Below are 27018 nucleotides of genomic sequence, written 5' to 3'. Positions count from 1 at the left end.
TTCCAGAGTGGGTACTCCATAAATGTTTGTTGACTGAAAGTCAATCTCAGGGTTATTTGTAAGTTCTAAGAGCCAATCAACTCAACTGCTTAGCAGCTGAGGCATGCTTGAGTGTGCATGTAAATGCATTTATTTCTACCCTGTGTTGTTACAATGGCAAACTCTGAAACGCCCACTTAATGAAACATTATGCTGCTGTGAAAAATACTGTTTATATAGCATTTACAACATGGAAAATGTCTTCTGTTGTAAAGTTAAAGGGAGAAGAAGTACATAGTAGAAATGAGTCATGTTTATCACACTATCTAAAAACAAGCAAACAAAATCTCGCAAGCAAAAGGCTGTCATGGAAGGGACAAAGATGGGAATAGTGGCTGGTGAGTCCTTCCCTTTATTCCCCTGTTCTCTATTTTCTAACTTTTGAAGAATATACACACATTACTAATAAAATGGGAAACATACACTTTATTTTTCAAAATGACGATGAGGGAGTGGAGCAGAGACTGCTCCAGGCTCAGGATTCCACTGAGGCAGCCGTCCCCTCACCCCATTGCCCAGAGATCCCCTCAGGGGCTGCACCAGATAAATGGGTGCCCCAAGGCCCTGTGGCTCTGTCCTTCCCCACACACTGCAAACCACCAGCAAGGGAGAAACAATCAAAATTGCTCTACCTGTTCCAGACTAGAAATAGTATTTCAAGTGGACAGTACCCCCCCTTCCAGAGGTCAGGCCTCTCCCAAGGCACTCAAAGAGTTAAGCCCCTCAGGAATTCCCACAGAGTACTCACCAGGGGAATTTCCCAGACAGGCAGACAGTCACCTCAGACAGCTCCTGCCACCTAGCACAGATGTTTGCCTGGGGGTGGCATTGCTGAAAGCCAGCTCAGGCGCACCACTTTGCGGTGAGAGGTGGCCCACAGCAAGAACCAAGACTAGACCCGTCCGGGCAGGCTGGGGGCTGTGATGGGACGGGATGGAGGCTGAGTTGTCTGCAGCCTGAGGTCCAGGCTTGCAGTCTTTAATCCCTTAAATTGGGCTTCGTCTGCATCGCACAGTGCCTGCAACTCTCCTCTTGGTCCGCCAGGCGTCGCAGCAGCTCTAGGGGTGTCGGGGCAGTGCGAGTAGCGTGCTGTGGGTCTGAGCTATTAGCACTTGGTAAGTTTGTTCTATGAACGGTGGCTTGTCCAGTTCCCCTCCTGGTCAAGGGGTTCCCCAAGGGTAGAGATTTGAACTTAGAAACACCCTTACCCTCGGTGCCCATTACAACACCCGGCGCCTTGGGGTGCCATTAGGTCTGACCAATGATCCCCAAACGCACCAGTGTTTGGACAGAAGAGTGATGAGATCAAAGCCTGAAGTGAGAATACTGGGGAGAGCGCCAAGCCCGGGAAAGAGGGTTCCACGTCACGTTCTGGCCCAGAATTTCCCCTCACGTCTTCTGCATCCCGCTTGCTGCAGCCCTAGACGCAGGCAGGGCGGGAACGGACGTGGCCCCGCCGGGCTGGGCCAAGCGAGCCTGAGCCTGCCCGGCCCTAGCGGTGCAGCCCAGGGACCCCACACGTTCCGGCCCAGCAAGCAGTCCAGCTGTCAGAGACACAGGGAAACATGCCCCAAACCTCCAGAGGGCAATCCTGGGCCACCCTCTCTGTAGAGCTACCACCACCCTTCCTCTGTGTAACCCCTCTCCTGGTTTCTTTTCAGAGCAGTACGTCCATTAGAAGTACCTTCACTGAACTGTGATCTCACTCAGCAAATATTTATTGACCATCTACTACGTGTACTAGGCGCTGTGCCAGGCGCTGGCCAAACAGCAGTGAACCAAAAACCCTGCCCTCGTGGGGCTTCGGTTCTATGGGACACAAGAGCAGGGATGGGGTGATCTCTCCGGGGGGCACGTGGAATGACGACACCCAGATGTCTGCCCAGGTGAGCAAAACGCGCGTGAGGCGCTGCCCTGGGGTTGGTCGGCGGGTAGACTTCGGCCCCAGCGGGAGGGGCGGGCCGCACCTCCGTAAACGCGGGGCTGGGCACGTCGCCTGCAGCAGGTGCAAGCCAGGGGGTGGAGGGGGTAAGAGGTGGAGGCTGTGTGCAAAACCAGACCCGATCCGGCCGCGAGCACCTTGGTAAATATTTATCCTAAGCTCGGCAAGTCAGGCCTCTAGCAGCTCGCGCCCCACGGCGGGTGGGGGCCGGCCCGGGCCGTCCCCTGTCCCAAGCTCCTCCCCGGCGCGGTCAGCGCCCGACTAACCGCGGCGTCTCGGCCCCGCGTAATTACAGGGGCTGTCGCCAGGCCTGGCCGTAAAAGAGGAGGATGAAACGGCCTGGGAACCGGGGAAGCTGGGCCTGAGCCTGCTGGGGGCCGCGGGTTTGTAGCTTCCCGCGGTACGGCCCCGCGTGGAAGTGCTGGCCAGGGGTGCACACTACTCGCAACACCAAGCGGGGGCGCGCATACAAACAGCCACACAATCACACATAAGCCACCAAATGCCGCAGCACATAACATTTGGCCCTCCCGCTCTAGACACACACACACACGAGCCTAATCAAACACCTGCCCGCCCTCTCCACTCGGAGAGCCGGGAGGCAGACACCACCCGCCAACCCTTCTCCAGACGGCAGTGGCTCCCGAGGGGGTGAAGAGCCCCGAAAGGCGAATTCCAGCGGGTTTGTTTTCATGGCGCGGGGGAGGGGGACGAACTGGGAACTGGGGCCTGACTGACTGGAGACCAAGCCCAGATTGGCGACTCGCACAAACACCCCGCGCGTCCCCACGACCGCTGCTCGTCCGTACACGTTTCCCATTCTCTCTACACGCAGTTCACAAACATTAGCATACATACGTCAAAGTTTCACACGCTTCCCCACAGGCGACTGTGATACTACTAACAAATGCTTTCACACTTGGGCTCCATCACACGTAGTTACACATGCCAGATGCACATGTGTGGTTACAGTTTGTCACCCTTCGTGCCCAAATTCTCACAGTACATATTCAAAGCCCGTTTGCAGGGTGCACATGTGTGTGTGCGCGCTCGCGCACTTCGGCGCACCAGAAACAAAGAGGGAAGGCCCAGGATCCCGAGTGTCCCTCCCTTTGTCCCGAGCGGGCAGAGGCGCCCTTAGCCCCGACCGCACACGTTACGCACTTAATCACACAGGGTCGCACTTTGTTCCCGGCATCTAGGCGATGACACAATCTCCCGAACAAAGGCAACATTGACAAACCCAACAAAAACAAACAGCCGCGTGTGTGGGGAGGGGCAGCCGAGCGCCGAGTCCGGGATGGGGGAGTATGAGGGAAGTGTGGGAACGCGGGCGCATAAGCCTGGCTGTGAGAGGCTCGGGAAAGGTGCGGGACCTATCAACAACGTTGCACCCTGCAAGATGCGCGCGGGGCGCAGCAAAGCTGGTCCCGCACCCGCGTGCTGGCGGACCTGCACGTGGAGTTCGTTCTCTTCTCCCTCCCGGGGACTCAGCCCCACCTTCTCGTGCCCGGGGGACTAAGGCCCCGTCACCCCGCACACCCCTCAAAGCTGCACGCAGACCCACAAGTTAGTGAACACGCCGCGCTGGGCAGGTTTGTCCTGGGGCTGGGGCTTGCGCGTCGCTCCCACAGCGTCCCGGATCCTCCCCTCCTCCACCTCCCCAGCCCCCAAGCCCCAGGGCCGCACGCGGGGCGGGGCGGGGGCGGGGCGGGGTGGCGGCGGCGCCGGCCCAAAAGGCGGAGTCGAGAGGCGAAGGGGCCAGAGCTGTGAGCGCTGTGCCTAGAGCGCCGCGGAGAAAGCCAGCGGGAACTCAGACCCCCGAGGAGCCCCTCGTCCTCGCCCGGCCTGGCCAGGCCCCGCGCTATGGAGTTCCTCTGGGCCCCTCTCTTGGGTCTGTGCTGCAGTCTGGCCGCTGCTGACCGCCACACCGTCTTCTGGAACAGTTCAAACCCCAAGTAAGCCCCGAGTCTGTGGCCGACAGCCTGGGCGCCCGGTTGGCACCGCGCCCCCGCCACCCAGGTTAACTGCCCTGGCCGGCCCCTGACCGGTGTCTTGGGAGGTGACCAGAGGAGGGAGGGATTCCGTAGGTTTTCTTCCCCTCACTTCTTCCCCCCTAACTGGGAGTACCCCACCCCAGAGCAGGAACCTGCCCTTGCCTGCCTGTACTGCCACTATTTCTGCCCTTCCTTTCCTTCCCTCTGGCACCCCTATTACTCCGAAGTGAGGGACCCATGCTGATTTGTTCCTGCCTCCTGCATGGAGCACCTCCCCGGCGGCCAGGGCTCTTGTTCTAGGCCCTTCCACCACGGAAGCTTCCCTGCCTCTCCTTGTGTGTCATTTGGGCATCTGTCCACACTGACAGGTACTTGATGTGACATCAGAAGTAAGCAGAATGTTCACAGTAATCCTGGAAGGACCCTTCTGGAGAGATCTGGGCTGTGGACATTAGAAGTTCATTCTGTATTTAAGGTGTCCCTGGGAAGCCCCTTCCCACAAAGGATCTTTTGAGGTAGCATGAGTGAGGCACATGCTATGTGGGGGTTGGCTGAGAGAGTCACCTGTTCTTTAGATAAAGTTGTAAAACTGAAAACGGGTGGGACGGCAGGTCATGGGAAATGTTTAGAAGGAACGGAAGGGGTTAATAAGGTTGCCAGGATGCTGGGCAGGAAGGAGTTAATTTCTGCTGGGTAGGTTTAGGGCTGTGAGGCAAATGGTACTAAAGGAAGAAGCTCCTGCTTACACCCTTTGTTCTTGCCCTTGAGTTTTCTGAAGTTATAGGAACAATATTTGCGGGAAAACTGAAGAGGGGGGTAGGGTGGAGCAGGGCGAGGAGGGCTGTGCCGCTTGGGGTCAGGAAAAAATGCTTCACTCAGCTTAGCCACCCCAGCCCTAGCGTGCCTGTCCCTTACTCCCCTTGAGAAATATGTTGTGCCGGCTTCTTCTGACCCTGTGGCAGCATTGTCTGGTGGGGGGTCTGTCGTCTGTGGCATGTGCGCGGGAAGGAAAGAGCCCGCTGCCAACCCCAGAGAGCAATGCCCTCTTGCCACCCAGTTACCCCCACCCCACTCCTTGTTGCTTAGTCTTTGCTTCCTTGACCCAATCTTATCCTAGAGGGAGAGAGCAAAGTCCCTGTTTATATCCATGCCAGGTGTTGGCTGAAGGAGGAGGAGGGAACAGGAAGCCGGAGTAGGGGGGGGGACCTTAGCCTTTTCCGTTCCCAAGCTCCCAGGTTTCCTCTCTTTCAGGAAGGAGCCTCTTCCTTGCCCCCCTTCCCTGACGCCGCTGCCCCCTTTCCCAGATGGATAGCAGGAGTCAAAGGAGCTTGAAGTGGAGCAGACTGTGCCCCCAGGAGGGGGGTGATGGGTGCCCCACCAAGCATGGCTTCTCCCCTGTCCATCTGGCCACACACACAAACACACACACACAGCCTACCATACTCAGGACTAAAGAGAAGCCAGCCCAGAGTGGAATCTACAGGCAACCAAGCGGGCTCAGCTTGAGGGCAAAGATGAGGTGGCAATGAGCTGCTCGGGTGTGAGGCTGGCATGGGTGACTCAGGGCAGTGGGCATGGGCCATGGAGATCTCCAGGCCCCAGGCTGGGGCAGCATGGGGAGAAGGGTGGTGCCCCTGTGAGCTTGGCACTGGCTTCCTTGGTGCTGGAGGGGCAGGTAGCCTGCCCATTCAGACCTGCCAGCGCCTAGGGCAAGTGGGCACTGTGCCATCCTGGGGTCCTGGGGGATGTCCACATTTGCCAAGGTGAATTTGCACAGGCTCTCATGAATCTGGGGCAGGTGGCAGAGGTGGGTGAGGAATGAGTCAGTGCCCGTCACGGGAATGGGGGAAAGACGCCAGGCCCAGAGCTGAAATACCTGTTCTGAAATGGCTTCTATGTTTATCTCTCCAGAGAGGAATTTTAAAAGCCTCTCTCTGCTTCTCTCTCTCTCTCTCTCTCCCTCTCTCTCTTTTCCCCAGGGTGGGGGCAGGGCCCTAGTAAGCCTAGCTTGAGCACTGGCATGCTGCTGCAAGGCCCCGCCTCTTAGGGGTCATGCTGACTGGACAGTGGGTGCCCACCTCAGAGGCCTCTGGGCCTAACTCCTGCCCCTCCACCCCACCCCACCCCCATGCCCTGGGCTTTGGTTTGAAGCAAGTTGGCAGCCAACTCTGATGAGTCTGTAGCTGGCAATGCTTGGGGGAGTTTAGAGAAGCTGACCAGCTTAGAGAGGGAGGTGGGGAGGCACTTTTCCCCCTGCTAGGACCCCACCCAGACAGGAGCCAGGTGTCTGGAGCTGGGGGAGGGGCCGGTGGGCAGTCAGGCTGGAGCCTGTGGGGCCTGGGGGGAATGGGCTGGGGGAGGGGAGCCGGCTCCACCTTGGGAGGAGGGGAGGGAGAGGAGAGGCAGTCTCAAGTCTGAGAACTCCAGCATTTCGGGAGCTCATCTCCAGGGAGGTAGGAGTGTGTGGCTTTTGGTGATAAAGGGCCCAGAAGTTCTGGAGTGCTTTGAGAGAAGTGGACAAGGAGACCTGGGCATAAATACGAGTAGCTAGAATGAATTGTTGTGATTTCGTTTGAAGGTCTGCGCATTATCTGTGAGCCTGGGTGTACTGGGGGTCTGGAGGAAAGCGAAGCTGAGAAATGTGAGATACACTTGGTGGCTCAGCAAAAGGAGAGGAGTACGAAAGGTGAAGAAGTGCATGTGTGGGGCTAAGGCTAGCATGGTGAAGAGAAAGGGGTTCTGGATCCTGATTATAGAATGGGCCACTAGGGTCTGAGACTGAGGTCTAAGAGCATTTAAAGGAGCAACTGGTAGAATAGATTTGGGGAAATATTTATGGATAAAAGTGAATGATGAATGAGCTAAGGAAGTATTTAGAAGCCCATCCTTAGTAAATATCAGGGGGTTATGGGAAGTGCTTTGGTACCTGAAGGATACTAAGTGGATGCTATTTAGAGGACTAATGGGAGACAGTGATGGTGGGGAGAATGTTTGGAGATGGTAGAAGGATATTTAAGAGATCAAGATCAGTAAATACTAGGAGTTGAGATTTTCAAAAAACCTTTAGGGGGAGCAGTGTGAAATATAAGGTGCATGTAAACATTTGGAGGCTCAAGACTGGTCTGGCTTCTGAGCCGCCTTGCTTCCTTCCCGTCTGCGCATGCCCAGGTTCCGGAATGAGGACTACACAGTACATGTGCGGCTGAATGACTATCTGGACATCATCTGTCCACATTACGAGGATGAGACTGTGGGAGACGCTGCCATGGAGCAGTACACACTGTACCTGGTGGAGCATGAACAGTACCAACTGTGCCAACCCCAATCCAAAGACCAAGTCCGCTGGCAGTGCAACCAGCCCAATGCCAGGCATGGCCCGGAAAAGCTATCAGAGAAGTTCCAGCGCTTCACACCCTTTACCCTGGGCAAAGAGTTCAAAGAGGGACACAGCTACTACTATATCTGTGAGTACCTGGGAGGCATGCACACAGGTGCACGTACTGGGGGCTCAGCCAGTGTGGTGCATATGCTTGGGTACATGCTTAGCAGGGAGTCGGGCAGCACATGGCCCCTTCCAATCCTGAATTCTGTTCTCATTCATTCACATTACAAATGTGGAGTGCACTTCTACAGTGCACTGGACACTGTGCTTGGCACTATAGGCACAGAGATAAATAAAACATTACAGGGTCCCTGTCAGGAAGCTGGGAAGGGACACACATAGATTAACATACCATTAGAACAGTACAATATGGTTAGATCTGAGCACAGGGGCCCCGGCAAAATGACTTGAGTACCTGGTGGGCTGGGGTGGGGGTTCAGAGAAGGCTTCCTGGGGAAGAAGACCCAAAAGCTTAAGACAAGCAGAGGAGTTGGCTAGGTTTGAGGCAACACATGCAAAGGGAGCACAGTATCTTCAGGGAACTCCCTGTGGCTCAGCCTGGCAGGAGTGGGGAGGGCTCGGAGAGGTGGACAGTGCAGATCGTAGGGGCCTAAGAAGTGCTAAGGAGTTTGGACTTTATCCTGAGAACAGTGGAGACACAGTATTGGATTTTAAGAGTTACAAGATCAGCTTTGTGTAGAATAGGTCCAGGCCTTTCCCTGTCAGTGGGGCCCAGGCAGGGGGACTATAAAATGGCCAGGGAAAGGGAGCATTGTGTGATGGTCTCATCCAACTTCCTTTCAGGCTGGGAGGAGTGAGGGATGGACTGTGGGGAAGGGACAGTGTCTGTCTTCCTTTTACCACCACCTCCAAAGCCAATGGTATTCCAAAGACTTCAGAAAGTAGGCAAAAACTAAGGAAGGGAAGGATTAAAGATTAGAGGGAAGAGAGGGTTTGAAATGAGTAGAGACAAAGAAAGCAGGGCCAGAGGCATTTGTGCTTATATTTTCTTCCAACAAAGGTTCCTTCCTTAACACCCTGTGGGTTTATCTTGCAGCCAAACCCATTTACCACCAAGACCACCGGTGCTTAAGGTTGAAGGTGACCGTCAATGGCAAAATCAGTGAGTGTCAGGGTCTTGGGGGCCTCTTTCCTGCATCTCTGTACTGGGCCTGGTCTAGTGATCCGGGATCCCACTGCCCAGCCCAGCCAGCACTCCCATCCCTCTGCCTCCCCAGTCCAGTACCTGATCTACAGCCACTCTTGTCTTTCAGCTCACAGTCCTCAGGTCCATGCCAATCCACAAGAGAAGAGACTTCCAGCCGGTAGGTAGCTGGAGCAAATTAGGCTCATGGCACAGAGGGGGACTGCTTGAGGAGGTTTGGTACAGGCGGTGGCTCCTTTGCTGGACAGGGGCTGGGGAAACCTTACTGGGTTCTGGGGGCCAGTGCCAGCAACTGGGCCTCTCACCTTGGGGGCCTTTGCCCTCTCACCTTACAGATGACCCAGAGGTGCAGGTTCTACACAGCATTGGTCACAGTGCTGCCCCCCGCCTCTTCCCACTTGCCTGGGCTGTGTTGCTCCTTCCACTCCTGCTGCTGCAAACCCCATGAAGATGTATACCACATCTGGCCTAAGGCTTGGAACAGGGCTGAGGAGGCAAGCGCAGGCACCCCTCACCTGTCCTGGGGCCCCTCCCAAAGCCCCATTCCTGGGGACCACTCCCATCACATGCACAAGCTGCCAGCCAGCAACCTCAAAACGGGTCAGTATTAAGGGGTTTCAACCCAAAGGAGGTCTGCAAGCTGGGCAGTGCCACCCCCACCTCCACCTCAGAGGGATGGACACAGAAGTGGGGACAGTTCTTTCCCCAACATTTCTGCCCTTAAGCCAAAGAAACAAACTGTGCAGATATGGCCTCTTAAAAAGGGCACTGTGGGAGCCAAGCTGGAAGGAGCCTGGGGTCCTGCAGATGGGACACTGAGCTTGGCAAAGATGCCCCTCCCAGAGAGAGCCAACAATGCCCAGATGAACTAACTGAAGGAAAAGCAGGAGAGTTGCCTGCTTGGGAGCCAGGGACAAGAGAGGCAGCACGCTTGGGCTGACCCCACATCTCCCCCAAGACTTCCATCTATGGAACTGCCACAGAGGGGTGTGCATCCTCTCCCATCCTGGGGCAGCACTCCCCAGAGCTGTGCCACCGGGGGAGCTGTGCCAACCTGTTCTTAAGAGTGTAGCTGTGAGGGCAGTGCCCATGAGCACAGAGTCTGTGCCTAGAGTGTAGCCTAAAGGGCAGGGCCCACGTGTATAGAATCTGTATATAAACTTGATGTGTGTTTGTGCTGATTTCTACAACTGGAGTTTTTTTATACAATGTTCTTTGTCTCAAAATAAAGCAATGTGTTCGTCTTTTTGGACATGCTTTTTTGGCCCTCCATCCTAATTTGTGACCACTGGTCCCTGCTATGTGCTAGGCTCTGTGCAACTCTGGTAGCAATTGGGTTTTAAATTTTTTCCCCTCTCTGTGGAAAGGGGAAAAAAATATGCCCATCACCAGCCCAAAAGGGTGGGGTGTTTCTTCCTCTGAGGGCCTAGACAGGGGCGCTCCCCACAGCAGTCGCTCAGGTTCTAGGCTGCACCCCACTCTGGAAGTTCTTCCCGTCTAACCTCTGCCCCACTCCCACTTTCTCAGTGCCGGGCTTTGGCGTGTTGTTCAGGTACTCTTGCTGTTGGGTGAGTCAGGGCAGCTGCCGGCTGAGGCATTGCGACCCCACCCCACAGTCCCACCAACAGGGACATGTGGGAAGCTGGGAGGGAAAGTTGCCGGCAGCCTTGGTTGGACCATGAGGTCAGTGATGCGCGCTTCAGTGCGCTGGCCAAGTTACGGGAAGTTGGCAGTGTGGCCAAAGGGAGAGGGCACCTGACAGACTTGTGATACCTGGCTACCCCTGTTATTTAGGGGAAAAAACAGGAGGCTTCAGGAAAACCTACCAAGCTCTGGGTATCTGTTCTGATCTGGAGCTCTGATGAGAAGCGTGTTGAAATCTGGTTGGGTCTAGCAAGCTTTTGAGGTCTACTACGTAGGTTCGCGGGCCTGTGGGAAAGTTGAGGATGGGGGTCTAGGTGACTCAGGGAGTAAGCAGAAAGAGAGGAACGGCGGGTGTCGGTCACAAATCTGCACAGCCGTAGGAAGGGGTCCGGCTGGGATCTGCAGGCCGCCGCCTGGACAGGAATCCTGCGTGTCTGCCGCAGAGACCGCCCAGCGCTCGGAGGGACTGGGCCTGAGTTCCGGTTTGACGTTCTAGGGCTGGGCGGGATTCCGGTTGTTTCCGGTGGGACGGCCGAGGCCACGGGGGCGGGGCTGGAGACGCGGAGGGGCGGGGCTCCGGCGTCGCGGGCGGCGGACCGAGCTACCCTGCGCCGGGTGCTGGGCGCGGGTTCCGGCTCCGGGAGGGATGGAGGCGGGCGGCGTGGCCGACTCGCTCCTTTCCGGAGCTTGTGTGCTCTTCACCCTCGGCATGTTCTCCACCGGCCTGTGAGAGCGCGGCCGGGCCGGGCTGGGCAGGACCAGGAAATCAGGAAAGGAGAGACGGGGGACAGAGACGTGGCGGCAGCCCCAGGCTGCGTCCGGAACCTGGGGTCGAAGTGGAATAGGGTCTTGGGGGTCGGGGTACGAGGGCGAGGCGGATCACTTGACCTGAGAAAGAAGGCAAGGGAGCTGAGGGCGGGGCCGGGGGCCTGCAGCGGTGCGGGGAGGATGACAGGCGTCGGGTATCTCGACCTCCCGGCAGCCTGGTTCTGCCCTCCCGCCTTACACCCACGCCTCCGGGGCTCCGTTACAGCTCGGACCTCAGGCACATGCGGAGGACTCGGAGCGTGGACAGTGTCCAGTTCCTGCCCTTTCTCACCACGGATTTCAAGTGAGAGGGGAGACGGCTGCGGTGGGAGAGGCTGCCTAAGGGAGGTGAGGGAGGGGGAGGAGGAATGTGGAAGAGGCCCCCCCCCTCAGGGCCCCCCCACACACTCAGCTCCGCGGGGCGTGCCTCCCTCCTTTCCACCCTGCAGCAACCTGAGCTGGCTGAGTTACGGGGCCTTGAAGGGTGATGGGACTCTAATCATCGTCAACGCCGTGGGTGCTGTGCTTCAGACCCTGTATATCTTGGTATATCTGCACTACTGCCCTCGAAAGGTAGAGGCCTTTCTCCTGGACCCACCTTTCTGCTACACGCCCTGCCTTGCTGGCAGGGCAAACAGTGCTTCCTAGAAGACTCTTAACAGGCAGGCACTGGCACCTCTTCCTGGAAAGGCGCTCCAGCCTTGCAGTCATCACCCCCCCATTGTAGCAAGCTGGTAGCTCTGCCTAGCCTGACGGTACCTTGCTGCCCAACACGCTGAGGGGAAAGGGCTTTTGTCTCCCCATAGTTCCTTTAGAGCAAGGGCCAGTGACTGAGAATGAGTTGATCAGCTCTGTTTCCCCATTCAATCAACACAAGCATTTATTAAGCTGCTAATGTAGGTACCAGGTTCAGAAAAATACGTTTCCTTCTCCTAGAAACTTCCAGTGGGTGGAATCACTGGGTGATTGTGGGTGGATCAGACACGTTCTCAAGTCCCAGGAGGGAAATAGGCTGTGGCAAGTGCAAGCTTTTAAGCTTAGAGAACGGCTGGCTCTGCCACTGGAGCATGGGAGGAAGCAGGAGGAATTAATTCCAGCAGGGGAGTCAGAGAGGGCTCCTGGAACATCTAGAAGTGAGACCACCCTCTCCCCTGCAGCATACTGTGCTCCTTCAGACTGCAGCCCTGCTGGGGGTCCTTCTCCTGGGTTTTTGCTACTTATGGTTGGTGGTGCCAGACCCTAAGGCCCGGCTTCAGCAGCTGGGCCTCTTCTCCAGTGCCTGCACCATCAGTATGTACCTCTCACCACTGGCTGACTTGGTGAGTGAGGGTGTCCAGGAGGTGGGGGAGATAAGAAGGATCGGGCTCCTAATAGCTAGAGACTGTGGCTTACACTCAAGAGAAAGGGAAGATCCGAAACTCTAGAAGGAGACAGGGCAGTAGAAGAGGGTGAGTGGGAGGCCAGAGGAAAAGTTTGGGTAACAGAGTAGGGAGGATATTTTACTTTTTCTAAAGAAATTCTTAGGCAAGGTGGGAGCTTCACTGTGTGTCTGGGCTAGGGGTGTCTTTCATCCGTTTCCCACAGGCCAAGGTCATTCAGACTAAATCAACTCAACGTCTCTCCTTCTCACTCACCGTTGCCACCCTCTTGACCTCTACCTCCTGGACCCTCTACGGGTTTCAACTCAGAGATCCCTACATCATGGTAAGCAGAATAGAGATGGCGTGACAGATGTGCAAGGTGGGCAATCAGCTCCTTTCCTCATGGCAGCCCTTGTGATTTCAGGTGCCCAACTTCCCAGGGATCCTCACCAGCCTCATTCGCTTCTGGCTTTTCTGGAGGTACCCCCAGAAGCAAGACAGGAACTATCAGCTCCTGCAAACCTGAGGCAGTTCACCTGATCACTGGCACCTTAAGGCCAACTTATTACCAAAGAGAGTGCCTAATTTCAGCTGTTCCTGCCAACCAGCTCCACGGGTGCAGTGGGTTGTGCGAAAGAAGTAACTTTGAGAATTGAGAAACCAAAAAGAAAGAGTTTTAGTTAGAGGATTAGGAGATGAACCACTTTATTTCTTAGAGATCCTATTTTCTAATTTTGGAGGTTGGGGTGAAATCTTTAGAATGTGCCTTAAAATAAACTTCCCTATCCTTGCCCCTCAAGGATCCTGCTGTGTTCAGTGATTCTCAGCCTGCCTGGTCTGGGGAAGGGTAGAGCTGCACTGGCCCGACCTGCAGTTATTCTTGGGTTGCTAAGGTTAGCTCAGAAAAGGTATCTGACCAAGAGGTTGGAAAGACCTAGGAAAGCATTAAAAAGAACAGAGCTTGTTCTGTCATAAAAAGAAAAGAAATCCTGCCATTTCCAACAACATGGATGGATCTAGAGGGTATTATGCTCAGTGAAATAAGCCAGTCAGAAAAAGACAAATACCATATGATTTCACTTATTTGTGGAATATAAAAACAAAGCAAAACAGAAGGACCAAACAACAGTAGACTCATAGGTGCTGAAAGTAACTAGTGGTTACCAAGCAGGAGGGGTTGGGGAGAGTGGAGGCGGGTAAAGGGGCATAATAATTTGCAATCACAATATAAACTGATTACAGGGACTGTTGATTGTATATTAATGATACTTTAATAAATAATAATAAAAAGAACAGAGCTTGGATGTTATGAAGAATGGAAGTTAGGCTTAAAGAAGTAATTCCTGACAGGGTTAAAACGACTAAGAAAGTGAAATGACATATCCATCCTGAGAGACCTTGAGAAAGGGTCTTTGCCTCGAACAAAAAGGAACACCAGCAAGATGCAAAAACAAAGGCAGCTCATCTACCTCTCATTTCTCAACAGCCGGTACACAGAATCCCTAACTCCCACTCTCCATACTCCCACTAAACAAAGTTAGAGAAAAAAAAAAACTTGCTCTTTAATGGGGAAGGGAGCGTAGGCCGTGCCCGCCTGAATGGGGTTAGTGTGTCAGAAGCGCATCCCCCTACGGGCTAAGTCGGCTCGGGCCTCCTGGATCTGGCTCTGCAGTTCGTGGGCGGCATCCTCGCAGTCGTGAAAAGTGGCCACGCGATAGCCCACAGTGCCCAGGGCATAGCAACCGGCGGACACCAGCAGGTAGGCGGGAAGTGGCCACAGGACCTCCTGGCATGCCGAGGGCAGCTCCAGGCCCACGGCTCCGAGGGTCAGGGCCGCCCAGGTGGCGCTCATAAGTGCCAGTCCCCAAAGCCACTGCGCTAATTTCGTCATGTCACTGTGGGAAGAGAAGGCAAAGCTCGAGGTCCCTTCCACCCTCTCGCCTGCAGCATGCTGTGTTCCTTCAGACTGCAGCCCTGCTGGGGGTCCCTCTCCTGGGTCTTTGCTACTTTTGGTTGCCACCCCCTCTTCATTTAATACCAATTCCCTGTCCTCCCTCACCCACGCTCCGTGCCGCTCCTCTAGCGCTCTCGCCCTCCTAGTGCTTTCCATTCAACCTTCAACCCACTTACCCTTTGCCGCGGGTCTCCGTTGCCCGCGCGCCTCCTGCTTCAGCGACCGGAAGTCCTTAACGGCTCGCGCACCTCTTTCCGCGTGGCCTTGTGGGACTTGTAGTCCACCTGGCGGTCCCCGGAGGACGAGCGGCCGCGGTCTTACCGAAACTGAATTAAACGGAATCTGCTCCGCAAACTCCTTTCTGGCCCCTAGGGGCTTCGGTGTCCTGCTCCAAGCTGGCGTGGGGCTTGTAGAATTTAGCACTTTGGTGGGTATGTAGTACCGTTCTCCTTAAACTTCACTTACGCATAGAGATCCCATTCATTCATTCACTTATTTACTCTTTTATTCTTATTCACTCGAACGTTTCCTGAGCGCCGCGATAGACTTTGGAGAAATAGAAACACTCGGCCCCTCCTGCGATGGCGGGGGAAAGCAGGAGTCAAGAAAGCAGATGCTGCATTGACAACCACCGGGATGCCTTGACGTAGTGTTAGAACAGAGGTCGTAATATTTTGAAAAAGAAATGCAGGGGAGCAACTAGTAAAGCTTGGAGCCAGAGGAAAAGGGCTCCAGGAAGGTGTTTTGAAGAAAAAACTAAAACAAAAAACACGTGTGGGGACGTGATTACCTGATGCATTTAAGGTATTGAGAAAAAGTATATACATCTTTCGAAGAGTTTTGGGGATGAATTCACAATAGAGAAATAGAAGACCAAGTAAAAGAAAAGGTCAGGCAATTTTCAACCTCAGGGAAAACATTGAGTTATAAAAGAAAGAGAATGGATAAAAACTGTCTGATGAAAACCATTAGTAACATAACTGTGGTTGGACAGAATTTGGTTTATTAAATCAATGTTGCAAGAGAGAACACACAGCAGAGAACTATGGGACGGCTCATCAAATGAGGAAAAAAACAGGGCCATTGCAGGATATGGGAAAGGGTTAAGTTTAGGTAATATTTTAATGAAGCGGGGTTTTGATAGGGTCAAGGTAAATTAGGATGTAAGTGAAGGAATCAACAAGCCTGGGCTGAGAAGTGAACTGAGGGTCCACTTTGAAACTACAAAATTAAGACAATCAATTTTAGATAATTGTATAATAAAAAACTACATAATTAAATGTAGAATGTTGTATCCAAACTGTATCTGAAGTTTTGCACTGAGTTTGGAAATCTGCTTCTCTGTGTCAAAGTGATACATGGCCAGATTTCCAGGCAAGAATGAAATGTTCCTTTCTCACTGATTGCTTTCAAACAGCAATTTGTGACTATATGATTTTAGAGAAGGAAGTATCTTAGCCCATGTCCTTGATGTTAATTAACAAAAGAAGTTTCTACAGATACACACAGTCTTAGTACAAACACTGCATAACTCAGCTGTGAAGAACATTTTTCACAGCCCTAATACTGTAAATAGTGAGTATTGATTTAACTAAAAATTGGAATATATTTGCATTGAGAGAGTGGGGGAGGGGAGTCTATTAGGAGAGTCAGGATTAGAGAGAACTATATCATCTTCCAGGGCAGGCAGGCAGCTGATTGTATCTAAAATAGAAAAAATAAATAATAATATGAGCATGTTATTTAGAAAGACAGAGATAAGTACCAGAAGAGGCAGCCAAGAAACTTGACTGGTTTATGGAAGAGTGTGTGTAGGGGTGGGAGAAGCAAAGCAGGGGACTGATATTTTTCATTAAATGCCTTTTAGAACTAGTCAACTTTTTAAACTATGCAAATTCCTTTGTAAAAGTAAAAATGAAGACAAAATAAAAACGTTTTTAAAAACCTGCTATATGAACTTCAAAATTCCCCCAAATCCTACAGGTTGCTTTCTCAAGACCTCACCGGTCACTGTTACTTTCAACGCAGTTCAGGGACCAGGTATCAGCTTTGCAGATCCAAAAATTCTATCTTATTCATCTATAGTAGGCCTGGCTCTGAAAGACTGCCACTTCCTAGAAAATTTGTTGGGGAAAGAATGAGAAGGGGATTGTCCTAAAATATATAAAGACAGAAATAAATTATAATGTTATAATAATAATCTGCAGAAGAATAAACATTCGTTGAGGGACTATTGTGTGTCTTCCTGTGTGACACTGTTATATTTAGTTTTTACAACATGCTGCAGTAAGTACTTTTATATCCCCATGTATGAATGAGGAAACCTGTAAAACAGAGAGAGGGTCAAAGGTAAGTAACTTGCCTAAGGTCATGCAGATAGTAAGCACAACTGACCCATTTGACTCAAAGCTATGGGCTCAGTAATTTCACCCTCCTGGGTCACTGGAACAGGAGAGGGCAGAGAGGGATCCTCATGGCAGCTGACATTCCCTGATGGATCACTTTGTGCTGGGCACTATAATGAGTACTTTATATGCATCATCTCATTCAATCTTCACAGCCACCATCCGAAGTAAGTACTAATATCTCCATTTCACAATGAGGAAACCAAAGCGAACCCCAGATAATCTGACTTCAGAGCCTGCAAAACTGCCACTACAATATACCACCTCCCTCCCTTGATCAGTGGAACAGAATAAAAAGTGAAGAAATAGATCAAACATATGCCAGTTTAGCATCTGACAGAGATGGCATTCCAAGTGAGTGAGGAAAGATGGATTGTTTGGAAACCATTTGTAACCAGCTTATCATTTCAAAAAGTAAATTGAGTTAGATTTCAACACCACACCTTCTACCAAAACAAATTATCAGTACATGAAAACATTTTAATGTGGAAAGTAAAACCCTAAATATGCCACAAGAAAATGTGGGTACACATTTCTCTCATGTTCAGTTCAAGCCTTCTGTCCTCCAGGCAGCCTTCTTGAGCCTTAAGCCTGTCTTGCAAGGTTGGTCACCATCTTCCTTCTCTGGCCCTCAGACCCTCTTTTTTTTTTTTTTTTTTTTTTTCAGACCCTCTTTTATAGATGGCACTTACCATGTTGAGCTGTAGGGTTTTTGTTTCCCTGCCTGTCCTGCCCAGGACTATGTATCTTCAGGACCAAGCACAGTATGGGAAGCCCAGCAGGCCTCTATAATTGTAAGATGAGGGACCGAACAAAAGGCAGGTTAGCACTTGAGAACTCTGGCAAACTGACCCAGCTTTCCTGATCCCAGGAAATGTAACTACTCCTGGGACTCCTGTCTGCCAGACTCAGGGTTTTTGGCCTTGGATCGCACTGGACAAAAGCCAGCAGATTCTTATGGTTCAACTCCTTTCTCTTCAGTCTTTTGCAGAGCATCCCCCAGAACAGGAGATGATAGCAGGATGTGAGAGGCAGTGCAGCCTGGGGGTTAAAAGTTTGGGCTCTCAGAGCCCCACTGTCCTGAGGTTGGGTCCTGGCTCTTTGCTTTACTTAGCTATGTGACCTTCGGCAAATAACAACCTCTCTGAGTAGTCTGTTTTCTCAGATGTACAAAGGAACCAAGAATCGATCCTCCTTCATGGGGTTGCTCTCAAGATTAAAGGGGATAATATATGTAGGGTGCTTAATGTGTGGCATTTAGGAAGCATCATGGCTGTTAGTTACTCTGTTCTAACAACAAATAGCTGTCATTGGTTACACCTCAAGGCCTAGGATGTCCCAGAGACCCTGCGCTGTATCCCTAGGCTCCCTACCACCATTCTGCAGACAGCTATGCTCATTTTTATTGGGGTTTTCGGCTTTTGTAAGCTTTGGTTTCAGAGGGAGACAAATTCCAAATCTGGGAGCCCTTATTCTAAAGTGCACTGAAGATGTGGGAATATGCAAAATTATACCCAACACAGAGTTGGGGTTGCCTTCTGGTGGGGAGGCTTCATAGAAGCCCTGAAGCCTGAGTTGATACTGGAAAGATGAGTAAGATTTGTTCAGTTGGGGGATGGGGGTGGGGCTCGTAAGGCCAGAGGTAAATCTGAACAAAGGCACAGAGGCATGAGAGTTCACGGTGAGTAATGCTTTGTGGCTGTGTCTGGGACAAAGACTACATCATGGGGGAGTGGCAGGAGCCGAGGCTGGAAAAGCTGGCCGGCGCCAGACTATTAAAAACTCCTAAAAATATTTGTGTGGTAGGGGGGTTGATCCCTCAGGTCAGTGGTTTCACCCCTGAGCGGAGTGGGTGACCCCCATGTGCTCTTGGTGTGTATCCTGTCAGGCAACAGAGCTTTCTGAGTGTCTGTAGGTATCCTGGCGATTATTGAGAACTCGGGAGAGGTTCCAGGTGGTCAGATTGTGTGACTCCATCCCTGTCCTAGGGCATCCAGTTTCATAGGAGCCACAGGACAGACACGCATGTCATCAACAAAACACATATACTTACAAAATGATAGCCAAGCTTTGAGGGGAAATTGTAGATCCCAAGCTGTGCTGCTGATTGGAGAAGGGGCTGATGACCCAAGGTTTCCTGGAGAAGTTAAATTAGAGGAGACCAAGATGGAACAAGGTGATAACTCAAGGGACAAGGGACAAGTGACCCAGGTATGGGCCTGGCAACTGAAACGTTTGGCTGATTTTGGGGATTAAGCAATTTGGAGTTGATGCAAGGTAAAAGTTGAGTTTCAGCAGGGGGCCAAAGTTTAACAGTGGTGTGTTGCTAATGGGTTCTCAGTTATTCTTTTAACAAGTAAGTGTGTTGGGCACCTATTATACCTCAAGCAGTGCTCTAGTAAACAAAACAAATCCCCCGCTTAGGTGAAGCTTTCAGTGAAAACAGATAAATTCCCTGCTTCAGCGAAGTGGTAGGAGACAGACAAGAAACAAACCTATACATATTTAGCGTATCAAGTAGTGAGAAACACTGAAGAAAAATACAGCTAGGTAAGTGGCTAAAGGATGACAGAGTATACTGTGCCATAACAGCATAGTCAGCAAGACATCTCTGAGGAGATGCTTGCATGGAAACCTGAATGCTGTGAAGGAGGGAGAAGCGGAGAGATCAGCAGAGCAAGTGTTCTGGGCACTGGGGACTGCACGTGCAAAGGCCGGGAGGTGGAAGCATGCCTGGCGCAGGGGACGCACAGAGGCAGGGGTGGGATGGGTAAGGAGCAGGAAGAGGGCAGGAGATGAGCTCAGGGAGGTAGGGGGGACCCGAAGGTGTGTGCTGACCATACTGACTAGGAGCATGGCCAGCGCCGAAGGATCTGGGCATCAGCTCCAGCCCAGCCCTCACTTACCCTCTCAAGGTTATTTTAACCTCCCTTCCATTTGATCCCATTTCATTTCACTAAAATGAGTGTATTACTAAGGGTTCTCCAGAGGAACAGAACCAATAGGATGTGTGTGTATGTGTGTGTGTGTGTGTGTGTATATATATATATATATATGAAGAGATTTAAGGAACTGGTTTATGTGGTTATAGAGGCCGGCAAGTGAGAAATCTGCAGGGTCTCACTCTGTAAAACCTTGACTTCCTCCTGACCCGGGGAAGAAGCATGGGTCCAAGCCCAGGGGAGCATACACACAGCCAGGGAGCCACAGCAGGCTGAAGACCCAGGAAAGAACGAGCGCTTTGGTTCAAGCCTGAAAGCTGTCTGCTGCTCAATTTCCTCTTCCTCTGAGGAGGTCAGTCTTCTGTTCAATGTAGGCCTTCAATGGACAGGATGAGGCCCATGCACATTACGGAGAGCAATCTGCTTTACTCCTCTTTCAAATACAAATCTCATTTAAAAACTCCCTCACAGGAACATCCAAAATAATGTCTGATCAAATATCTGGGCACCATGGCCCAGCCAACTTGATACATCACACAGAGTAAAAAGGTTAGTCTCGTAAAGTGGATGTGAGGGTTGGAATACAGAATATCTGTAAAGCACTAAATACATTGACTGGCAAGTGGTGAATGTTCAATTAAATGTTGTCATCACAAAAGGAAAAAAAAATAACATTTCTCAAATGCCTAGTAGGTCAGGCTCTTCCATTTTGTTATTTAATTCAGATCTTCTCCGCCCCAATTTGAGGAAGGAATTATTATCCCCATTTTAGAGCTGACGACTTTCAGGTGCAGAGAGGTCACTCCACTCACCCAAGGATTCTCTCCTGTTAAGTGTCAGGGCCAAAACTGGAACTCAAGTCTGTCTGATTTCAAGATCCGGGCTCTTTCCTACTGTCCCACATACTGTCTAAAACCTGAAACTGAGTCAGATACAGGCCCAAGTCACAGAAGCTGAAAATGGCGCTGGAGGCTGAGAGCAGAAAGGGGACGGTTTCCCTAGGGTTCCGCCTAGATCTTCACATACCTCAGCCCCAGAAATTCCCTTGAAGCATCCTCACACCAGCCCTCATGGCAACTTTGACCCAGAAACGGGGGTATGTGGAAGGTTTCTCCTTTGGTCCATCTTGATAAGGGCAGCCTCAGCCTCGGATTGGTACTGGGAGCTTCCCCGGCTCTTTGAGCTCATTTGAGAGAAGGGAGGTCTCAGAGAAGGGGCTCTTCACAAGCACAGGGGCCATTTGGCTCAGGCCTATTGTCACACAGGGCCTCAAATTCAGACTTCTGACGTTATCCCCACATGTGGTTACCCACAGTCACACTGTTACTCTACGGCAGGATGGAAAGAAGGGATTTACCATACAAGTGATTTACCTTTTATTACGGAACTTTCAAATATATATAAAAGTAGAAAGAATCGTACAATGAATATGACATGCCCATTATCGTAGAACTTTACATTATAAAATAGGGCCTGCAGAAGAAAGTTTTCCTGCAAAGGAAAAAATATCTAAAAATCCTGTAATGACCCTGCAATCACATGATTATATTTTGTGATTTTGTATTAAAAGTATTAATTTGTTAAATATAAACTTTCCAAACATACCTCAGTTTTTCTTCTTTTTGAAGTGTACCTGGAGCCTCACTAGATAGGAGGGATGTGACTGGACCTCTGTTTATCCTTCAGAGGACGTGTCTCCCAGGGAAGCAGTTGTTGACAACTGTGGGCCCAGGTAGAAGCGGATGGGGAGGAAGGATGCCCACCCCAAGTCCACAGTCTCTGAGGCAGGGTTGAGATGAGCTCTCAGGTGTGGGTAGGGGGTGGGATTTGGGAGCCTGATCTCAGCCCTGCCCCCTGAGGACCTTCCAGTCAACTGGGAAGGAGAGGCAAAGAAATGTGCCTTAAGTAAGCCATTAAGCACCACCAACTGTGACAGCACAAGGGTTCCAGCCATTGTTTGCTTAGGAGCCGGCTCTGTGAGTGACCCCCAAGTCAAGGAAGAGTGTGCACAGGGCAGGCCGGCCCAGAGGTCCCTGAGGGCAGGGCCTCCAGCTTCCCATTATTTTGTGGTTCCCACAGCGCCCAGGGCTGGTTCAGCTCACAATGAGCTTCAATGCTCACTTTTGACTGAACCTTTCCCCTTTGTATCTGTCTCTGTGTCTCTGCATCTCTGTCTCTACGAGTCTCTGGCTCTCTCTTGTTTCCCCGACATCCTTCCCGAGCCCCTGGGGAGCAGAGCTGGGGGGGCTGGGCAGTGGGAACTGGACAGCGTCCTGTTCTCACCAACGACAATAAGGGCCGGAAAGGGCTGGAGCCAAGGCCTGGCGCAGACTCCCCCGCCCTGCCTGCCCCCACCCCCAATCTGACCCTCTGGCATGCCCTAAATGCTAGGCATCCCCTCCCGCCACTGCCAGTGTGAAGGGAACCCAGCCTCTGCCAGGGCCAGGGAGTCCCCGTGTCTCACCTTCCCACCACTCTCTTTTTGGGGGGCCATCACCTTTGCCCCAAGGAGCATGCCTCCAGGGCCAGGAGCCTGCAAGTGTACCCTCCCCTGCCAGCCTCCTCTCTTGCATCCATGGTCCCCCACCACCACCCGTATTATTTACTCCTATTTCCGGAGCTGGTGGCGGGTGCCTGCGGGTGTCAGGGCCACGTGTGAGGGAGCAGGAGGAAACATCTGGCTTCCCTCTGCACTCCAGGGGTGGGAAGGCCCCTCTCTCCCCCAGGCCTCCAGCCTCCGGGGTGGAGCAGAGCCCCAGGAGTCCAGGGGCCAAGAGGTTGGCACCTTTGCCCTTCTCACCTTCAGGCCTCCAGAAGCCATGATGGCCTCACGCCCCCTCGCTTAATGATGGTGATTAGGTGGCTGGGATACCCCTGCCAGGGTAATTGGTAGGTCAAGTGCAGGCAGCCTGCAACTAGGCACCCGAGACCAAGTCGGGGCCAACCTGCCTTGTAAATGCAAATACACTCATTCCCATTCCTGAGGAAGAGATCACTATTCCTGGGCCACATGCTGTCCCTGGTGCCTACACAGTGGGTGGCAGCAGGTGCCCAGATCCCTGGGTATTGCCCTGGCCCCCTGCTCTCGGGGCTGCTCCTCACCTTCCCCTAATCTGGCCCCACCCAATCACTTATCTTGGAAGGTGTGGTGCCTTCAGGTGGCCAGACCCCTGGCTGTGTCTCTGCTCTCCTGGGTTAGGACCTGACCCTCCACCCACTGCTCCCATCCCAGGTCAGGAGAAAGTCAAGGTTTGACACAGACCTAGAGCAAACCCAGCTTCCCAGCAGGTACAGGGCCCATTTTAGACAACCTCTCCTGCCCCAGAGGGTCTCACACCGCAACCAACAGTGGGTAAGCTGGAGCCTAGATCTGCCATTCTCACTCAGGGAGGCTCTGGTCCCCAATAAACTCTCTTTGCCCCTGCTCACAGCCCAGGGAAGCAAGGAGAGGTGATTCAGGCTTCAGTCCTCCCAAATGAGCCAGTTATTCGGGCCCTCCCGGAACACTGGCTTCCACAAAGGGACTCAGCAAGAACCCCAAGACCCCAGTGCCACATTCCCTGACCCTCAGGGGAGGCCTTCATGGGAGTGCTGCTTGTGTCTGGGAGACATGAGCTCATGGCGCCCCCTGCAGGCATCCTGGATAAACTGCACAGCACTCCCTCAGCCTCGGGACACAGGAGCAAGGTCTGGGATAGCAGCAGCAAAGGGGAGTAGGTGGAGTGGACCTCTAATTAGGGAGACAGCTCTCATCCTTGACCAGAACTCCTCTGACTCACTTCTGCATCTTCACTGGATCATCTTCCCTAACCAAAGCACATTCTATGTACAGGACTTTCTTTTCTAGGACAGAATCCTTCAACCAGCCCACCAGTCTATTGCCCATTACTAGACCCTGCAAAGAATACAAAACTGACCAGGGCACTGTGTGCACCCCAAAGCCCACAACATCCAGCACGAGGGAGGGTGCCGAGGTGCGCCAAAGGGCAGGTACTCTGGACACAGAGGCACTCCTCTTGGCAGGCAATGCAGAGTAGGACCTGAGAAGCCATATCCCTTATTTCTATCAAGGCTGGCTCAGAGGTGGATGGCCCTGTCCCTGTCATTTTATGTACTTTGCTAGAACTTAACATGTTCCTAATCTCTTGGATGTGAGACAGGGGAGAAAAAGAAAGGCATCTGAACACAGAGGATGAGGCAGTGATCAACGTTGGGAGTCTTTCTTAACAGGTGTAAGTCCATGCTGGAGTAGAAGAGATGGGTGCAGGAGGGCAAGAGCAGTGAAGAATTTCCCCGGAACTTGGAGCAGAAGGGGCAGGAGGCGTGTTTGTTCAGGCTGGAGAACTGTTGCTGGAATAACAAAGCCCCCACAGCTGTAAACTGAACTCCACCCAATGGGGAGGTATAGGTGTGAAGGGCCTTTACTTCCTTTACTCTTCTGTTCCAAGGTCTATTCCAGTTCCAATGGGCAGGCCTTCCTGTATTGCCTTTACCTTTTTCCCCAAAGGTCAAGACTGCAGACCGTTCAGACACACTTTTCTTCCATGATGAGATTCTTACACAAGTATATGCCACTCCAGTGTGCGGAAAAAAGGCCTGGCCCTGACAGCACTCAATGCATACCTGGTAAAAAGGAACCTTGGAGGAAGGAAAGCCCCACCATCCCCAAGGTTTGAGAACAACAGGTGCCCATCTGCCCTAGCACTGGGCACACCCAGGTGGGCATTGGGAGGAGAGGCCCACAACATATCACAGCTCACAGAGCTACAAAGAATCAACTTTATTGGACACTCAGGGTCAATTTCTCTTCTTGCCCTTGCCCGTGACCTTGGCTGGTGTGAGGACTGGAGCTGTCACCTGGTACAGAGTGGAGGAGATTTTGTTGATGTAGTACAGGCCAACCATGGAGAAGATGAAGCTACAGGGCACAGATATAAAGGTCACAGCATCAGTGGGCATACTGCCAGCCTGGTGCCTCCTAGGGAAGACACCAGCATCAGGGAAAGAATCCAAGCTCAGATTTGGGAAAATGGGGAAGGGGAAAGGAGGGAGAACAGAGGGAAAAAGAGGTATGGGGGATGTCTGGAACCATCATAGCAGCATCCGGTACCAAAGGACAAGATGCTGCACCCTTTCCCCAGCTGTCAGGCACTTACCAGGTGGTGACACAGACTCGGTGGATGAGGCCTGATGCAAAGAGAGCCAACAGGAGGCAGAGGAGAACTGGGGAGGCAAGAGGGTGGTGGTCTGAATGGACATGCCAGGCATGTGGCATCTAGGAGAAATCTGGGCCTCTCTGAATCTTAGGGAACCTGCTTGGAGGCGTATGGCATGACAACAGCAGGAGGATCTTAGACGGCCTTCATGATGCCCAGGACATCCATGACAGAAGATGCATGCTCATTACCAGCTCTGCCCCAAGTATCGGTTACTCGCCTATCCTGGCTTTCCTCCAACAAAATGGAACTGAAAAGTGACAGCAGAGTCTAAAGGGCAAGGCTTGTTCCTATTGGGTCAAGGCCTTTCCAACAAAAGCCAGCCAATGGGGATCAATTCATTAAACTGGCCAGTGGTAGAAGCTGAGGACCTCACTCCTTGGACACAAGTTGAAGGGCAAAGTGTCTGGATATACAGGTGCACAGTGGCAGGAAATGGGTCTCAGGGTATTTAGAGTACAGCTGCAGAGAAGGTGGGAGGGCAGAAAGCAAACCCCACATGCCCACATGGGGAATGGCAAGGCAGGCAAAGAGGGCCAAGCACCTTGCCAGACAACAAAGGTTTCTTTCAGAAGCAAATAAAGACAATACACATGGAAACACAATATAACACAGAGAAGTCCAGGACTGCTGGATGGAAGGACCTCTGGAATCCTGCAACAAGGTTAGGCAGAGACAGCAAGATCCAAGGAGGGGCTAAGAACTGAGGGCAAAGTGATGGGTCTTTGTTCTGCCAGATAAAGGCTGCACACAAGATGGCATCTGCTGTCAATTCTGAGCATGTGGCATTCCCTAGGAGATTCAGCCTTGATACCTAATTTGCTTTATGAACTTAATTCTTCATAAATAACTAAATCATCAATCCCGACTATACAAGCAATCCAAGGGTTGTTTCAAACAGAAAACAATCTAGCAAACATCTTTCTTCTCCTAAACAACTTTTACCATCTAAGCACCTGGAATTTCAGCACCATGTTGGGGGGAGGTTGGAGGAGAGGGTTCAAATACTCAACCCCCAATTTTCACTTACTCTCAGGGAAGATCTTTGCTTGGAATCCTTTCCCAAAGACAAGATTCTCCAGATTATTGAAGGCCTGGGTTGAGGGAGTTAAGGAGTAAGGTGTGCAATGGGGACAGAGCTGTGTGGGCAATGAGAAGAGCACAAGCCTGCGTGGCCCTCCCCCCTACATCGCAGGGAGGATACAGTGAGAGAGAAAACGAAAAGGCCGGAGCCTAGCAGCCCCCCCTGGATGGTGAGCCACTCGGTGGAGGCCAGTTGGCGGCTGTACATCTGCATCCCAGCGAAGAGCAGCAGGGACAGGAGGGAAGAGAGCGCCAGCGAGGTGCCCGTAGCCACCACTGAAGGGGATAAGAGTAGACGAGTTAGGCCCGACCCTCCCTCCAGGAGCCGCAGGCAGATTCGGCAGGTCCCGGAGCTCGAGGGCCGGTCGGCTTCCAAGCGCTACTGGGGCTACAGCCACACTCCCCAATTTCCACCCCGCGGAGACACCCAGGAATTCCTCAGCCCAGAACTCCCCAGAACCTCCCGTCCCGTGGAAATGCCTGCTCCCTAGAGCCAAAGACACGTCAGCTCTGCAGGGAGAAGGCCGGGAGAGGTAGTCCACCTAACTCAGACCCCGACTAGTCGGTCCGGGGCATCCCGCTGGTCGCATTACCCATCATGCCGTGCCCCTAGGTGCGATCGGCGCCTCTGGCCAAGAAAGAAGCCGTATCGGGAGCTGTTGGTTGTGCGCATGCGTCAACCCCCAACGTGAACTTGCTTCCCGGTCACGTCTTCCTCTCTTCCTCGCGGGGCATGGACGCAGCGCCCTCTTAAGCCAGGGAGGAAATACTGCGTACAAGAGCATTCTTGGCCGCCGCTCTGGTCCGCCGCCCTCCCCAGCATCCCGAGCATCTGCTGCCTCCCAGGGCAGCTGCACTTATCTCTTCAAGTCGCTGGGCCAATGGTCCATAGCCTCTAGTCCACCTCTGTCTCCTTTTCATTTTATGTCACTCTAGTGCCTGTTCCCCAAACCTCCATTCCCCATGATCTTTGCTTCGACACATCCGTGGACTTTCGCCTAAACCCAAATCTATTCCTCCCATCCTGGAGCCCTTGTTTCTCCGAAACTATTCTTCTGCTTTCTGAGCAAGATTAGGAGCC

At 52.3% G+C, this 27018-nt stretch overlaps 4 protein-coding genes across 11 annotated transcripts; 2 read left to right on the top strand and 2 right to left on the bottom strand.

Moving 5' to 3' along the window:
- The first annotated feature begins 1841 nt into the window (after window positions 1-1841).
- EFNA1 (ephrin A1) lies at window positions 1842-9777 on the top strand. Of its 2 annotated transcripts, none has more exons than XM_036922383.2 (5): window positions 1842-1925; window positions 7147-7442; window positions 8418-8483; window positions 8635-8685; window positions 8861-9777. In XM_036922383.2, the coding sequence occupies exons 1-5, from the start codon at window positions 1900-1902 to the stop codon at window positions 8971-8973; spliced, it is 552 nt and encodes a 183-aa protein (XP_036778278.1). In that variant the 5' UTR covers window positions 1842-1899; the 3' UTR covers window positions 8974-9777. The 2 variants fall into 2 exon arrangements, with proteins under 2 accessions (XP_036778278.1, XP_057350899.1); XM_057494916.1 differs by lacking the exon at window positions 1842-1925 and adding an exon at window positions 3608-3939.
- A 967-nt stretch (window positions 9778-10744) lies between these two features.
- Window positions 10745-13136, top strand: SLC50A1 (solute carrier family 50 member 1). Of its 6 annotated transcripts, none has more exons than XM_036922379.2 (6): window positions 10745-10895; window positions 11203-11280; window positions 11426-11549; window positions 12134-12295; window positions 12561-12680; window positions 12762-13136. In XM_036922379.2, the coding sequence occupies exons 1-6, from the start codon at window positions 10816-10818 to the stop codon at window positions 12861-12863; spliced, it is 666 nt and encodes a 221-aa protein (XP_036778274.2). In that variant the 5' UTR covers window positions 10745-10815; the 3' UTR covers window positions 12864-13136. The 6 variants fall into 6 exon arrangements, with proteins under 6 accessions (XP_036778274.2, XP_036778276.2, XP_057350898.1 ...); XM_057494915.1 differs by having other exon boundaries at window positions 10761-10939; XM_036922380.2 differs by having other exon boundaries at window positions 10769-10876.
- A 453-nt stretch (window positions 13137-13589) lies between these two features.
- On the bottom strand, window positions 13590-14563 carry DPM3 (dolichyl-phosphate mannosyltransferase subunit 3, regulatory). Its single transcript, XM_036922385.2, has 2 exons — window positions 14468-14563; window positions 13590-14232 (listed from the first exon to the last, which is right to left on the bottom strand). The coding sequence occupies exon 2, from the start codon at window positions 14226-14228 to the stop codon at window positions 13950-13952; it is 279 nt and encodes a 92-aa protein (XP_036778280.2). The 5' UTR covers window positions 14229-14232; window positions 14468-14563; the 3' UTR covers window positions 13590-13949.
- Window positions 14564-24403: 9840 nt separating this feature from the next.
- On the bottom strand, window positions 24404-26685 carry KRTCAP2 (keratinocyte associated protein 2). 2 transcript variants are annotated; one of them, XM_036922391.2, is made up of 5 exons: window positions 26531-26685; window positions 26059-26213; window positions 25885-25948; window positions 24795-24861; window positions 24404-24556 (listed from the first exon to the last, which is right to left on the bottom strand). In XM_036922391.2, exons 1-5 carry the CDS (start codon window positions 26535-26537, stop codon window positions 24436-24438), a joined length of 414 nt encoding a protein of 137 aa, XP_036778286.1. In that variant the 5' UTR covers window positions 26538-26685; the 3' UTR covers window positions 24404-24435. The 2 variants fall into 2 exon arrangements, with proteins under 2 accessions (XP_036778286.1, XP_036778285.1); XM_036922390.2 differs by having other exon boundaries at window positions 26485-26635.
- Between the last annotated feature and the right edge of the window lie 333 nt (window positions 26686-27018).

Source organism: Manis pentadactyla, chromosome 19, assembly GCF_030020395.1.
Source record: "Manis pentadactyla isolate mManPen7 chromosome 19, mManPen7.hap1, whole genome shotgun sequence".
In the NCBI taxonomy this organism is placed as follows: domain Eukaryota; kingdom Metazoa; phylum Chordata; class Mammalia; order Pholidota; family Manidae; genus Manis; species Manis pentadactyla.
Note: the sequence above shows the minus strand (reverse complement) of the source record. Positions and strands in the feature narration are given on the sequence as shown.

What these genes read in the sequence shown, in the direction of transcription:
- EFNA1 (XM_057494916.1), top strand. Translation starts at nt 3,848, where the DNA reads ATGGAGTTCCTCTGGGCCCCTCTCTTGGGTCTGTGCTGCAGTCTGGCC. An exon ending in TGGAACAGTTCAAACCCCAA is followed by an intron (nt 3,940 to 7,146) that starts GTAAGCCCCGAG and finishes GCGCATGCCCAG; the next exon opens with GTTCCGGAATGAGGACTACA. An exon ending in GACCGTCAATGGCAAAATCA is followed by an intron (nt 8,484 to 8,634) that starts GTGAGTGTCAGG and finishes CTTGTCTTTCAG; the next exon opens with CTCACAGTCCTCAGGTCCAT.
- DPM3 (XM_036922385.2), bottom strand. Translation starts at nt 14,228, where the DNA reads ATGACGAAATTAGCGCAGTGGCTTTGGGGACTGGCACTTATGAGCGCC.
- SLC50A1 (XM_036922379.2), top strand. Translation starts at nt 10,816, where the DNA reads ATGGAGGCGGGCGGCGTGGCCGACTCGCTCCTTTCCGGAGCTTGTGTG. An exon ending in GGCATGTTCTCCACCGGCCT is followed by an intron (nt 10,896 to 11,202) that starts GTGAGAGCGCGG and finishes GCTCCGTTACAG; the next exon opens with CTCGGACCTCAGGCACATGC. An exon ending in TTTCTCACCACGGATTTCAA is followed by an intron (nt 11,281 to 11,425) that starts GTGAGAGGGGAG and finishes TCCACCCTGCAG; the next exon opens with CAACCTGAGCTGGCTGAGTT.
- KRTCAP2 (XM_036922390.2), bottom strand. Translation starts at nt 26,527, where the DNA reads ATGCGACCAGCGGGATGCCCCGGACCGACTAGTCGGGGTCTGA. An exon ending in AGCAAAGATCTTCCCTGAGA is followed by an intron (nt 24,862 to 25,884) that starts GTAAGTGAAAAT and finishes TTGCCTCCCCAG; the next exon opens with TTCTCCTCTGCCTCCTGTTG. An exon ending in CGAGTCTGTGTCACCACCTG is followed by an intron (nt 24,557 to 24,794) that starts GTAAGTGCCTGA and finishes TGTGCCCTGTAG; the next exon opens with CTTCATCTTCTCCATGGTTG.